Genomic DNA, 14,821 nt, shown 5'->3' with positions numbered 1-14,821 from the left:
GTATCTATGTTCGAAGATTCTAGGATGACAAGTTTGTCATACTCTTTCTTTACATTGATGATATGTTAATCATTGATGAGAATAGGTCCATGATTAGCAAACTAAAGAAAGAACTATTCAAATCCTTTAACATGAAGGACTTAGACCCAACACAACAAATTTTGGGCATGAAAATTGTTCGTAATAGGAAAACCAAAACATTATGGCTATCACAACAAAAATATGTTGAACGGATAATCAAGTTAAGCACTAGCTAATGTCCACTACCTAACCACTTCAAGTTGAGTAAGAACTCATGTCCCTCTTCAAAGAGAGAGATTGAAGAGATGGAAGCAGTCGCCTACTCTTCAGCAATAGGAAGCCTGATGTATGCAATGGTTTATACTAGACCAGATATTGCTCATGTTGTAGGCATGGTGAGCAGATTCCTTTCAAATCTATGAAATGATCATTGGAAATCAGTCAAGTGGATTCTCAGGTACCTGAAAGGTACATCGAAGATCTAGATAGCAGGAAATCTACTTCAAGATTTCTCTTCACCTTTGCAGAAGGTGTTGTCTCTTGGCAATTCAAATTACAGAAGTGTGTTGTTTTATCTACAACAGAGGTAGAGTACATTGCCGTAGCAGAAGCTGAGAAAGAGATGTTGTGGATGAAGCGTTTTCTCCAAGAACTAGGGGTTAGTCAAGAAGACTACAAGGTATATTGTGATAGTCAAAGTGCTCTAGACTTGAGCAAGAATTCAATGTATCATTCTCACACCAAGCATATTGATATCCGCTATCATTGGATACATGAAGCGATGGAACAACAGCTGTTGAAGTTTGTGAAGATCCATATGAAAGAGAATTCAGCAGACATGTTGACGAATGTGGTTACAAGTAAGAAGCTTAAGCTATGCAGAGACATAGCTGGAATGAATAGCATATAGGTAAATGGGCATGCAGGGGGAGAATTGTTAAAGTCCATGCCAAGCAGTCCACAATGGTTGCTCAGCAGGTAACTGCATTTGAAGTTACAAATTGAATGCAAATTGAATGCATTCATTGAGATGAGGAGATTCACCTATAAATTGAGGCTCTCAGCAAGAGTCTTAGATACACCAAGAAAGAAGAAAAAAGAGAGAGAGCCAGGAGAGCTCTGAGAGAAAAAATGAGAGTTGAGTTGAGTTGAGTGGAGTGTGATCCTCCTCTTATGTAATATTTTATTGTGTTCCACTATTTATTAGTGAAGCTATTTTCTGTAGACGTAGGCAGTTGCTGAACCACGTTAAATTCTTGGTGTCACTGTGTGCGTGGATGTGCTCTTTTATTTCCACTTTTATTCATTCGTCTGTGTTGATTTCTCTAACATGCATGTGGTCTACCTTTTTACAAACTGACTATATACAACTTGTATATTTGAGACTTGTATTTAACATTATCTTCTTTTTAAAAATAAGTGCATTAAAATGAAATTAGATTGAAATCTAAATTTCAGAAAAGTAGAACTTGGAGATTTGATGTTGTGTAGTACTTCAAACTTTGTGCCACAATAAACTCAAATCATAACAAATAATATGATTAGTTTAGAAAAAAAAAAGTAGAAGAATATATTTATGGGTGATGTAAAAAAGAAGAGAAGAAAAACTATTGTGATTGGATTTAAATTGCGAGAAAAAAAATAATGAATGGTATATGATATTTAAGACTTGTACATTTAGCACTATTTTTTTTTAACCCTTTCTTGTGACCCTTTTTATTATAACGTTTATTGCAATTTGTATAGACAATAATTTTGCACTTTTTTTTTTTTTTTAATAAAACTTACACAGTTTTTTTTTTTTTAAATCGTAGAAAATTTTATTTCCAAGTAGCATAACTCCTTTTATAAAAGTGATTTTATTTTATGCAAGAAATTCAATATCTTTTGTGCTGATCTAAACTTTTTTTTTTATTATTATTATAAATTTGCATCTTGGGATCTTTAACATAGTGCACTGTTAGCTCGGGACCTTCTCATGGCCATGGCTTTTGGACTACACCCTTAGCCGCCCCTCTAGTAGATGTAGTACTGCCTTGAGGATCTCACAATAAGAATGTATATATGCATGGGGACAGACTATGTTGACAATCTCCCCCTTTTGTATCATTAGATGGAGAAACATAAGCTGACTTTAGCTCTTAGCCAAAATTAGGTAGACAATCTCCCCCACTTTCAAAGGGTGCAATGTAATAGAGAGCATCAAGATTCATATTCAAACATTGAGTTGAGTTACAACTTATATTCACTAATAGTTTATTTATCATTATTCCATCTTATCTCAGGCAACATGCATAAATATTCTTGAAACTGATTTTTTAATATTATATATTATTAACTTTATCTACAGATTTGAAGAAATAAATTTTCATTTTTTTGTAAATATTTTCATAAAGTTATAAAATCATAAGAGGAACGCAACTGTTCATGATGTCGTGTTTCGTGACCTGGACAACTCCACACTATTGGGGCTCCGGATTGGTTCCTGCTAAGATGATGAATGGTGAGTTTGGGGTCCGTGGTACCGACACTCAAATCAATTTCAGTAAGGGAGATGAAGATGGAATATCAAGAGAAAATATCTTAAGGAGAATGATAATAAGAATGTATTTCAATGTCAATCCCTTCACTGGTTGCGGGATGAGGTTATTTATACCTAGCTGACTGACCTTCATGGTAGTGGACGTGTCACTTCGTATGGGATCGAGTGTCCCTTTTGTTCACATGTCGCACCGTAGATCACTCAGGCCTGATGGGGACTGTTCCTGACACTAGGATTGATTCACGATGTAGCGTACCAAGCCTCGAGACACATTAAATATGGCGTGACTGCTCTTCATGGCTTTCTCCATCTCATTAATGAGGGGTGGCCTCAGCCAAACATCCCACCTCTCTGACATGTCTGGGCACCAAGATTCAAGGTCAGGGGATATCTCTGCCTGTTGGTCAGTGTGGGTGTTAGACTGTCTCTCCTGCTACCATTTTGTCAGTGTAACCTACCTAACCATTCTTTCTCTTGGGCCGGCTCAGCCCAACCTAGGCCTTATCCTTGGACTAGAGCCTGGGCCCTTCTCTTGGTCTGGCCCAGGGGATAACTTCCCCACATAGCAATAATAAATATAAAATTATTTGACCGCTTATACAAACTTATATGAGTCGAGTATACTTTTAACGAGTTGTATATATCATTTAATATTCCGATCATGATTTTATATTCACAAACAATTCATTCAATGAATAATATAAGTCAAATTCAAATTTGATTGAATCGATCTCGAACATCTTGTCAAGCAAGTTTACTTATTTACAATCCTACACAGAGATACATGCAGGCACCTTATAAGGCCATTGTCTTCAGCTAGCTTAATGCTTTGAAGCCCATTTAATACGGCTGAGCAGTCACTTCCTACTAGACATGAGTGGACATGATCACGTACATATTAAGCAAAACCATAAAAATAATGTGAAAAAGTCAAGAATGAGTTAGCTCGCTCGCTCGTTCGCTCTGCATGCACTTTGGATTTGCTTTCAAGAAATTCTTGTCCCCAGCTTCCTTTCTTTTGACCAAATCCACTTCCATCATATATAAAACTAAAAGCAGCATTTGGACCTTTTCTTTAATCAATTCCCCTGAAGAAACCTAAAGAGAGCTGAAAAAGTATAGTTTTCGTTGAAACAGTAGGCAACTCTAATGCATGAATACACCAGGCCGCAAACTATCTCACCATTTTAAACGCAACATCAAGTGCAGTTGACCTTCTTCCTTCTTGTAATTTATTTTCACATGAGCAACCTCTTCAAGTTGTATTAAATCCAACTGAGTAAACCCATGCATGATCTCTCATTCACAACATATGTATAAAAGAAAAATAAGTATATGTGACGGGTTATTTACGACGATAACGACTATTAACAATAAAAATAGACTTATTTTGACAGAAAATAATTATTTTTACTAGAAATAATTAGTCATAAATAAATAATTTTTTTGTAATTATCTTCAATCATATTTACTGACATGACATATTTTAAATAGTTGTAACTTAAATGGTTGAAATGTGACGCGGCGTCAACTGATCTAGAAAAAATAATAATAATTTTCACATATATTAAAAAGAAATTGTATTTATTGACCTCATATTGGCATCATGCGTTCTTGTAAATTTGGGTGCATTGAGTCAATGCCATTGACATCTTCCATGTACAATAGAAATGATCTGCCCATAGTTTAAGTAGGCCCATTAGGTAGACTTTTTATTATAAGATGTATTGTTTTCAAAGAGTAATTATGGTACGGATGTTGAGTTGGAGTAGTTCCAATTGATGATACCAACGAAACCCCGTTTAGTTCCATTTGTGGGGGAACTTAGAATTTTTTTTATAAGCCAATAAAAAAAATTAAAACAATACTATTTATATTCCCAGGTACCTCAATTTCCTGCTAGAGAATTTGAGACGAAAATTGGAAGGATAATCTTTGTTGAAACATATATGCATTTGCTTTGACTTAAATTGCATTTTTCTGAGCAAATGTATCATTATTTGAGGTATTTTCAAATATTCTGTAAATAATAGTGAAAAAATAATGAAAAAATTTTGAATAGTAATAAAAAGTAAGTGAAAAGTAATAATAAAACAATGAATATTAGTGATGTATTCTGAGAGTACTTCATTATCCAAACTAGGTTATTAAAATGAGATGAAATTATTATTTTGAATAGTAGTTGAATAAAATATTGTTAAATATAATTTTTTAGTATTATTTTTATTTTATGATTGAAAAAGTTGAATTGTTTATTATATTTTTGTATGAAAATTTGAAAAAATTATAATGATAAAATGAGATGAGATAATAAAGTTTATGTATCCAAACCCAGCCTAACTCTGTTATTTATTTATTTTATAGAACATCTGTTGCTCAAATTGGCACAAAGTCAACACTTTCAAGTTTCATATCTTCTCTTGCATCATCTCCAACATTTAACATGAAATTAGAGCTCTCGTAGGTGTGTTTATCAATCTGTATAAGGTTTTAATACCATATAAAAAAAAATTGTGAAAATATTAATGTTAGTTTTAAGGTACGCACGAAATAGATTTTTTTTTTTTTTTTGGGCAAGAAATTAATAACGTTCAGGTACTATTCTTGAGAGAGGAGTAATTTTATGCACAGTACTATTAAACCTACCCACCATATTCCCAACATTTATTGGTTGTAAATTTTCATTTTTGCCCATTTAAGCTCTGTTTGGTAATAAAGATTGAGGGTCTGTCTGGTTTTACAAATGATCTCATTCCATTTAGTATCATTTTAACATCTAAATATTATTTAAATATCATCTAAATATTATTTAAATATAAATACTTTTTAATTTTTAATTTTCTAACTTTTTTACCTAATCATTACTTAATTAATATAATTTTTCAAATTTTAAACAAAATACAAAAAACAATTCAACTTTTTCATATTTCAAAATAAAAATTATATTAAAAAATTATATTCTAATAATATTTTAAATTTATAATATTTTTATTCAATTTTTTCTTTATTTTTTAAAAATCTTATAAAACATTATAAATCAAATTATTTTAAATTTTTTTTCGTTTAACCAAACAAGTGTTAAAGTTTCTAATTGGTTCGTACTGCTAGACTGCTTCTCTAGTTCTGCCAACCCTCTGGAAAATCTAATTATCTCTTTTATAATTGGACGGTGACGAAGGAGCACAAACGTCGTGTGAACTGTGAGGATAACATCGGCCACTAACGGAAATTTGAAAACGAGGACGGCATAGCAGAGTTATCGTATACTTCATACTTGGTCGGGGCACTCGTAGGTGAAAAGACAATTCTGACGCTACTTACGGGTCATGGTATGAGGGCATCGAGGTCAATGATGTATCGGGAGGTGCTCCCCGCTATCTGAGCACGTCCCAACACGTTGGCCTCTTGTCGTTTTTCGTGATTCTCTATCAAGAATTCTCTCTCTGTCTGTCTGCTTTCACTTTATTTTATGTTATTTGAGTTTTTGCTGTTTTCATTGCTCTCTCTCAGCGTCGCTATCTGGCAATCCGTGTTTGTTTTCCCACTCGAATCTAATAAAAAGAACTGGTTTTTCTCTGTCTTCATGTTCTTCTCTGGAAGCTCTGGGGAGGAACAAGAAGCCAGAGAAAGAGACATAAAAGTGCTAAAAAAAAAAAAAAATTGAAAGTTGGAGAGGGAGTCGTTGGGTTCTGAGATTTCTATATAGAAAATCGGATACCGTACTGTATGCAGTTTTTCTTTTTTGGGTCTGGTTTTGACAAGTGTGTCTGTGCGTGTGTCTATGGGCAATTGCTTGGAACGTCGTTCCATGGTCGATAACTCTCCGAGCTCTCAGGCAACTTCCGGTAATGTTTCTGTGCCTTCTTCTTCTTTATTCCATTACATGCAAGTAAATGATCTATATGCTCTGTTTATTGAGTTTTGTATTAGTCTGGGAATCAGAAGCTTGTTGCCAATCTGTATACACATCTGTTTTGTTGTGGTTATTGTTTTGCTTTTGGTTCAATCCTGTTTTTCAGGAATGTAGAGCAGAATGGGGTTCGTTAAATCGTTTAATTGGTCTTACAAGTGGGTTGCTTTTTTGGTTTGTTGGGATTGGCTGTGTTTAAGTTTGTACCTTTTTTATTTATTTAAATTTCTGTCGATTTGTTTCGACATTTTCTTTATGGCCGAGTCATAGCAAAATGTAAAGCTGTGGTTTTTCAACGTCTGATTGAATAATCTGGGAGTGGTGAATACATCAGGGTTTGATTACTTCAATGTAAGTTTTATCTAGTCTATGTTAGGTTTTAAGCAGAACCTTTAATGGGTTTCTAAGAAAGCGTCTATGTTCCTGGAATAGACAGTCTCTCATAGTATTGAGCTTCCTATGCTCTGTATCTGAAGTTTGCTGGATACAGCTTTCTGATGTTCATTCCGGCGGTCACGAGTGTGAGTTTCATTGGGTGGTTCTGCTGATTATGCCCTTGGTTGTCATTTTGGGCCCTTTGGCGTTTGCATCTCAAAATTGTGTGGCAAAGCGTTTAAAGGATTTTTACTGTACATTTTGTTTGAGCTTTCTCTCGATTGCTATTATGGTTTTTAATGTTGTAACCAACTTAAGAGAAAAACTAGTTTTTTTATTCCGTATAACACTCAAACGGGTAACTTTTTTATGTGCTTTTTCTATTAATTGCAGCAAACGATTCTTGCCTTTTTTATGTGCTTTCATGGATGCATTTGTTGCATGTAGCAAATATTGACACTTTTTGGTAGATTCATTTTTATCTTCTTATGATTATATGCTGGGACTAATCTTATTTTTTCAAGTTTGGCGAGGATGTCGATCCAAATTCTCTTAGTATGGATATGAATAATAATTATATTATATAGCCAGTGATGCTCAAAAGAGTTTAACGTTAAAGACCAATTAGTGCTAAAAAAATTAATTAAATGTATCATCTCACAACTGATGCTTGGAGTTGTTCAAATCATTGCAACCTTCACACTCTTATGATTCATCAAAGCCTATGCGATGCTTGAGAATTGCTGTAGGGCACACATTCACCAGTGCTTTCTCCAATTGTCAGCCTAGTCTAGTTAGCCATAATCTTAATTGATTGAATAAGTAATTGTTCTTATTTGGGAAATAATGAAGTTCTGATCTAAATCCTCTCTCTCTCTCTCTCTCTCTCTCTCTATCTATAGATATATGTATATAGATAGGTAGACAGGAAAATATACTTTCCACCCTCAAACTAATAGGGGCTTTATACTTTGCATTTTGTACTAGTTGGTCTGACACATTGCACCCTTCAACTACCACTGATTGTCAAATAAGACATTGTTCAATTTTGACCGTTAAGATGAGGGAAAAAAAAGGTGGTGTGAGACAATCTCAATAGTTTCTAGTTGGATTGTAAAAGATGACACACATCGCAATTGTTTGGTAGCTTGAGAGTTTAAGGTGTCACTGTGTGTCAGTCTTTGTAGTTTAGGGTGCAAAGTGTAGGACTACCATTAGTTGGAAGGTGAACAGTGTATTCCCCACCCCTCTGCCTAACATTATTCCATTTTATATAGTAAAATACTTCATTCCTATGGAAAAAATTATAGCTAAGTTGATCATTACATTATGAAAGATAAATGGACAAGAGTCTGACCACACTATCATATCCTTTATGTACCATGCATATAAAGCTGACTTATGTGCAGGCTCATTTCCAATTCTTCCAATATGTCTCACCTTAGAACTCTTAAATATTTTAAGCATTGATCGAATCTCCCCCACGCCATTGCCCTGCAGTGACAAGTCTAGTCTCTGTGAGTTGATCTCTGTTACCATCCTCAATGAATCACTTTCAAGGATAATATCGGCTGTCCCCCATATAACACCAGTTGCAAGCTCCTTAGCCTTGCTAGTGATTCAATGTCGTCAGCTTCGTTAACCTTAGGATCATCCATTACTTCCACTAATTCAAATAACACAGTGCTATATCAAGTCGATATGGTAATCGAGTTAAAATGTTTTGATGAATGCTGTTATATGGATTGTTTTGGTGTAAAGATGTTTAGATAGAGAGTAAGAAAATTTTAAGAGAATTATTTTTTTTAAAGAAATCCTTATACCCAAACATGTCCTTAAGAATAGGGTTCATTGTAACTACTGCAGCAACATAGCCTGCACAGCATGATGGCAATAGTAATGAGGTGGCAGTAGCAACTCCAATGGTGGTTCTTAAATGAAATAGGTTATTGTCTTTCAGCTTATAGTCCAGAATGGTGCTAGTCATTGTTCTACTATAAGCCTATGGGGCAAATACAGAAATTTGATTGATGGTTTGGGATGATCAGAAGACGTTGAGAACTTATAAATTCATACAACTAATCTAGAAGCAAACTAAACCAGCTACGTAAAAATGGTTTAATACAAATTCCCAATTCTATATAAACACCACAACCAACAGAAAAACAAAGTAAAATTGTTTTACATTTGAAAAAAAAAAAAAAAAAAGGACATTTTAAATCCCATCCATACTTGGGGCAGCATTTTGAGGTCTTAAGAAAGGTCATATATGTATAAAGATTAACATCAGGACTAAACTTCCAGGTTTTAGGAAAAAAACTTAGATAAATGTTTCAGATCCGGAGAGGACTTGGAGTGTTTTTTATTTTCAGAAGTTTAGAGGACCAAGGACGGTTCTTACAAATTCTTTAGGAGGCCGAAGAAGGGGGAGAAGGTGTGGGGGAAGGCATTGATGACTGCTACAGTACTAACTTTAAATTTAGGGCACGAGCCAAGTGGCAAGGAATTAGAAGTTGGCTACTTGATTTGATTTGTGAGTTAGAATGACATTTTAGCATGGGTAACATTAATTTCTTTTTGAAAATGGTAAGTTTTGATGGATGGAAATTTTTAAAAGGGAACTTAATTAGTGTGAGAACCCACAAAATTTGAAATGACATACTTGGGATAAAACTGGCATTGGACATGCATGTTGACTATTGCAACTTGATATAGCGGTGAAACATAATTATTGACTTCAATTCCAACCCTACTACTTTCACCATACATTGGATTTGCAAAGAAACTGAATACTCAAGAAAACAATGGTAAGCTGCTTGTGTGATACATTATTAGGAATCTTGCTGAGCACAATTCCAGAATCACTGTTTTATTTTATGATTGGACCCAATGGGCATACTGTCTTTTAGAACCCAAGAGAAGGGTGATTGGAATACATACATCACAGAATCCAATACTATGAAGTATAAACATCAACCTTTGTTTCTTTTTTTGATAAGTAAACAAGTATCAACATCAACCTAATACGTAAAATGTTCATGTCAAGTGCAATTTTGAGGGATCAGCTTGTTGCAACCTTTTTTCTTTTTCCTATACATTGATTGAAAGGTCTCTATCAAGTTGTCCCATTGGAGAACCTACATTAGCATAATACTAAGAGATCAATGGAAAGCCATGAGGGTCGGTTTCAGTAATTATGGCCTAGTTTATACACCTGACACTTATTGAAACATGACCAGATTTGGCAAGTTTGTAATACTTTCAATCTACTCAATAATTTGAACAAGCTACTTTAGCAGGATACTGAAGAGATCAAAATGGAAAGCCATGAGGGTCGGTTTCAGAAATTATTGCTTAGTTTATGCACCTGGCATATATTGAAACAAAAACCAACTTTGCCAAGTTTGTAGTGCTTTCAATCCACTCAACAATTTGAACCAAGTGATGATCCAAGCACGAGTGTCGAGGTGGTTCTCGGGTTTGATGTCTAGTTAGAGGGACATATTATCTAGGGATGCTTGTATTTTGTATTGAAAACTTGGTTTAGGCATCCATTTAGATCTATATTAAAGGTTACTTAAACAGAACTTGGGATATCATTCAATCTTTGCTTCAAAGAGCCATTAAATGTCTTAATGGACACACTAAAATACAAGCTCTCCTCTCAAATAAAAATATGGCGATAGTCTTGAGATGCATGGGTCATACTATAATTGGTCTCCTGTTTACATATAAAAAAATATTGATCTCTTGTATGTAACAAGCTTCTAGCAAATTGACTAGCAGATTCCTTGTTTACTAAAATTTCCATCTGAACTTTACTGTTCTTATAGGTGATGTTTAGATTTAGCATATCATATTTAGAACAGAAGTCCAGATATTTGAAAGTTAGATGTGTCTGTGTCCTTAAATTGGATGGTTAATTTTGGTTCTAAGACTTGTCCTGTAAAAGCACAAGCACAAGAAAAATAAACATAAGATCTGAGTTACCTCAGATTAACATCGGCTGTAAACATCCAGGGGATAAATATAGTGAATTTTAGTGATATTGGTCCTACTTTAGTACTGTTATATGAAGCTGATTAGAAGTTTATATTTGTAAAGTGGAAATATGACCAAATGGCAAGGGTTCTACATGATAATTTGATTCTCTATCTCACATTCCATCATTAGTTTTATGAATATTTTTTGAGTGAAACATCATATGATGATAAGTTGTCTTCATCATAACCGAACTTTAAACAACATTGATGAGTGAAACAAAGAGGCACTCTAAGAATAGAAGATTATTCACTGCATTTGCATTAATAAACTAAACTTCAGAAATATTTGAGCGTATAATCTTTTAAGAGTTGATTATTTCCTTTAAATATTTGGATCTTGGATCCCCCCTTCATTGGCATGTTATGCATCTTTGTCTGAGGGTATGTTGAATATGGTCTGTAACACTGATGTCACCTATTAATTGGGGTTTATGTTCAAAAGCTGACAGCCAATCATTAGAAAGTGGAAGTGCTCTGCTTGTTATAGAGAGTGGTAAATAATGTGTGCATGTGTTTGTATCAGACTAGAACTTGTGCTATTTGTTTTACACTACAGTTCCTAATCAAATAAATCATGCTTTCGGAACTAATTATATCCATTGCTGGGCTTCTGATTGTGTTTTCTTTCTGTAAATTGGTGTGGTGCTTATATGCGCTCTATTTTCTAATGGTGCCTACTTTTTAGTGTCACAAATCATCAGACTACCCTTCCCTTTCAGGAGTCACAAAAGTTACCAGTAGAAGCAGCCGTTCTTTTGTTCCTTTGAGCCCATCAGTCCCAGCACACAGTGAAAAGTATAAATCTGGAACTCTTCCTACTCCAAGATCTGAAGGTGACATATTGGCATCCCCAAATTTGAAAGCCTTCACATATAATGAACTTAAGAATGCTACTCAAAACTTCCGTCCTGACAATCTCCTGGGGGAAGGAGGATTTGGTTATGTTTACAAGGGATGGATTGATGAGCATACCCTTAGTGCTGGAAGGCCTGGAAGTGGAATGGTTGTTGCTGTCAAGAAGCTCAAACCTGAAGGTTTCCAAGGCCATAAGGAGTGGTTGGTAGGATCTTTGTTTCAACTAAATACTCCTTCTGTTTATATATTTGCCTTGGTCCATCTATTAGTTTCTGTTGGTTGCAGTCTGAAGTGGAACATCTTGGTCAACTTCATCATCCAAATCTTGTCAAACTTATTGGATACTGCCTGGAAGGGAATAATCGGCTTTTGGTGTACGAGTATATGCACAAAGGAAGTTTGGAGAATCACCTATTTAGAAGTACATCAACACTTCTGGTCAAGATAATTTTTAAAGCATGTTTTATCCGCATGATATACTCTGCTTGTATTCCATCATTAAATTCGCTAATATCAATTAACAAGCTACCAAGAAATTGTTTGGAATCATTGAATTACTTATTTTTACCCTACAAGTTATATGTACGTTTGTTAATAAGTTAATGAGTAATGCTACTCATCATCCCAACTTCCATCAACTTTCCATCATCCTATGATGTGGCATTAGGTGATTGGAAATTATTTATTACATTTCACTTGTCAACCTATCATTTAATACCACATCATGGGATGATGGAAGTTGAGATGATGAATAGATTTTTCAACCAGAAAAGGGAAAAAAATTAGATGCAAGAAATATGTAGCTTGTATTGATAACATCTTACCTGCGTTATTTCAGGGGGTGCCCGACCTCTTTCTTGGACAATTAGGATCAAAGTTGCCATAGATAGTGCTCGTGGGCTCTCCTTCCTGCATGACTCTGAACAACAAGTCATCTACCGTGATTTCAAGGCTTCTAATATTCTACTCGATTCAGTATGTTGATTAAAAACGGTAGTATTTTGGTGTGGTAACAGTCGGCTTAAGATCACATGGGTGTGAGATCTTGTTAAATATTACGGAAAAAATGGTGGAAAAAGAGGAAGTGAAGAAAGATGAGAAATGATCAAAGTTTCGTTCCTTTCATTTAACTCAGTTTATGGAAATTCAAATTTACATACATCATTTATGCTAGACCCACTTGTATCACTAGCTGCCATAATTTTCTTATCGTTCCAAGTTTTGTTGCATTTATAGTGCCTTTTTTATCTATGCAGGAATTCAATGCAAAACTTTCAGACTTTGGACTTGCAAAAGCAGGCCCCACTGGTGATCATACTCATGTTTCCACTCAAGTCATGGGTACTCGAGGCTATGCTGCTCCTGAATACATGGCCACAGGTCTGCTCTTTTCTGCCTTTTTCTTAACTATATTGTAGCATGCTTAAAGCAGTTGGACCCTAGTTTCTGTATGACTGGTTACTGTCTAAGCGGCCAATGCTGTCCATTTACTAATCAAAGAATTGTAATTCCACATATATGTCGATCAGAATTTGCAATAGAACTTGTCTAGTGCTCGAAACTCTACAGATCTTGTGCATGATTAACATGCAAGTCGACTGGAAAATTGAGTGCTGCATCTTAAAGTTCCTTTATTGTGATTGTATTTTCTACATATGTATTATAAACACACACAAACCCTAAATCCATCCCTCTACAGAGTTTAAACTACCACTCCTCTTCCTACAAAAACCTGTTGCTGGTGAATGACTAGCTGTTTCTAGTTTTGATTCTGGAAAATAATCGCTGGAGCACTACAACAAGCTTTTATAGTATAAAAGCTATTAATAGTGTTGCATATAATAACTGCACTCTCTCTTCACCAAGCTTATTATATGATTTCCCATAATAATGATGACCTTAATAGCTCCATGGCAAAAATCTGGTGGTTACGTCAATTTTCTGAGATTACTCTACTTTACAATTTGTATTCTTTTAAAGAAAGAAAAGTACCTACTTCATTACTTATGAATGTCATAGCACCACCTTCTTGATACTGTACCCTAAATAATCCTTCTCTGTGATCAGGTCGGCTAACTGCAAAGTGCGATGTCTACAGCTTTGGGGTTGTGCTACTGGAGCTGCTGTCTGGAAGACGTGCAATCGATAAAACAAAAGTTGGTGTGGATCAGAATCTGGTGGATTGGGCAAAACCCTATTTGGGTGATAGGAGAAAGTTATTTCGGATTATGGACACCAAGTTGGAGGGCCAGTACCCTCAGAAAGCAGCTTATGCAACTGCTGTCGTTGCATCTCAGTGTATTAGTGAGGCCAAACAACGTCCACAAATGTCAGAGGTTTTAGCTATCCTAGAACAGCTCCCAGTTGCCAAATACGCAAACAGCCCTATTTCTAGTCCTTTGCCAAAGTCCCCTCTGAGAAAGAGTCACCTTTCACCTCTTAATATGAGCCCCAGAGGATCCCTGCTGCCATCATCACATATGCAATCCCCAGTTTTGAAATCCCCGCGGGGACGATGAGCAGGAGCAGATTTTCCAACCGACTTCCTTAATGTAAATCCATTTATTTTTGGGCGCTCTTTAGTTGGTAGTTCAATGAGGATATTTTATGAGCTTCTTTTGTGACCGAGTATCTAAGATAGAATCTTTTCAGTAAGAGAGATTGTCCTTCTAATTTTCATCTTTGCCAAGCACTCAATAGCAATGTCATTATCGACATGTCTTGCTTTTCCATGCTCGATCTCACCTACACTGTCATGAAACTTAACTAGTTTAGAGAAATGATGTTACCTTACTAGCATGGGGACTGATGTTTTTTTCTAACATGCATGAAATGATAATTTTGCTTCCAATTGGCTGGTGTCATGTGTCCTATATCTTCAGTGTTCCAATGCATTGCTAATTTGTTGCATTCCCATAATGTAAATTTCCCTGCATTTTCTTTTTCACCTTGATTGGCTTTTATTTTCTTCGTTGGAAGATTATGGGAGAAAAATCCTATCGGGCGGCTTGGTTTCCACACGGTATGATGCAAAATAATTTCTTCTTCTCCTTATTTACTTATTGTGGTTTGCCA

At 35.2% G+C, this 14,821-nt stretch overlaps 1 protein-coding gene across 2 annotated transcripts; it reads left to right on the top strand.

The window, feature by feature from the left end:
* The first annotated feature begins 5,825 nt into the window (after positions 1–5,825).
* On the top strand, positions 5,826–14,597 carry LOC121235642 (probable serine/threonine-protein kinase PBL3). Of its 2 annotated transcripts, none has more exons than XM_041131988.1 (6): positions 5,826–6,408; positions 11,611–11,951; positions 12,032–12,167; positions 12,585–12,721; positions 13,003–13,126; positions 13,845–14,597. In XM_041131988.1, the coding sequence occupies exons 1-6, from the start codon at positions 6,345–6,347 to the stop codon at positions 14,087–14,089; spliced, it is 1,047 nt and encodes a 348-aa protein (XP_040987922.1). In that variant the 5' UTR covers positions 5,826–6,344; the 3' UTR covers positions 14,090–14,597. The 2 variants fall into 2 exon arrangements, with proteins under 2 accessions (XP_040987922.1, XP_040987921.1); XM_041131987.1 differs by having other exon boundaries at positions 5,843–6,408; positions 13,814–14,597.
* The last annotated feature ends 224 nt before the right edge of the window (positions 14,598–14,821 follow it).

This window comes from Juglans microcarpa x Juglans regia, chromosome 6D (genome assembly GCF_004785595.1).
Source record: "Juglans microcarpa x Juglans regia isolate MS1-56 chromosome 6D, Jm3101_v1.0, whole genome shotgun sequence".
Classification (NCBI taxonomy): domain Eukaryota; kingdom Viridiplantae; phylum Streptophyta; class Magnoliopsida; order Fagales; family Juglandaceae; genus Juglans; species Juglans microcarpa x Juglans regia.
This window is presented reverse-complemented; position numbering and strand designations above follow the sequence as displayed.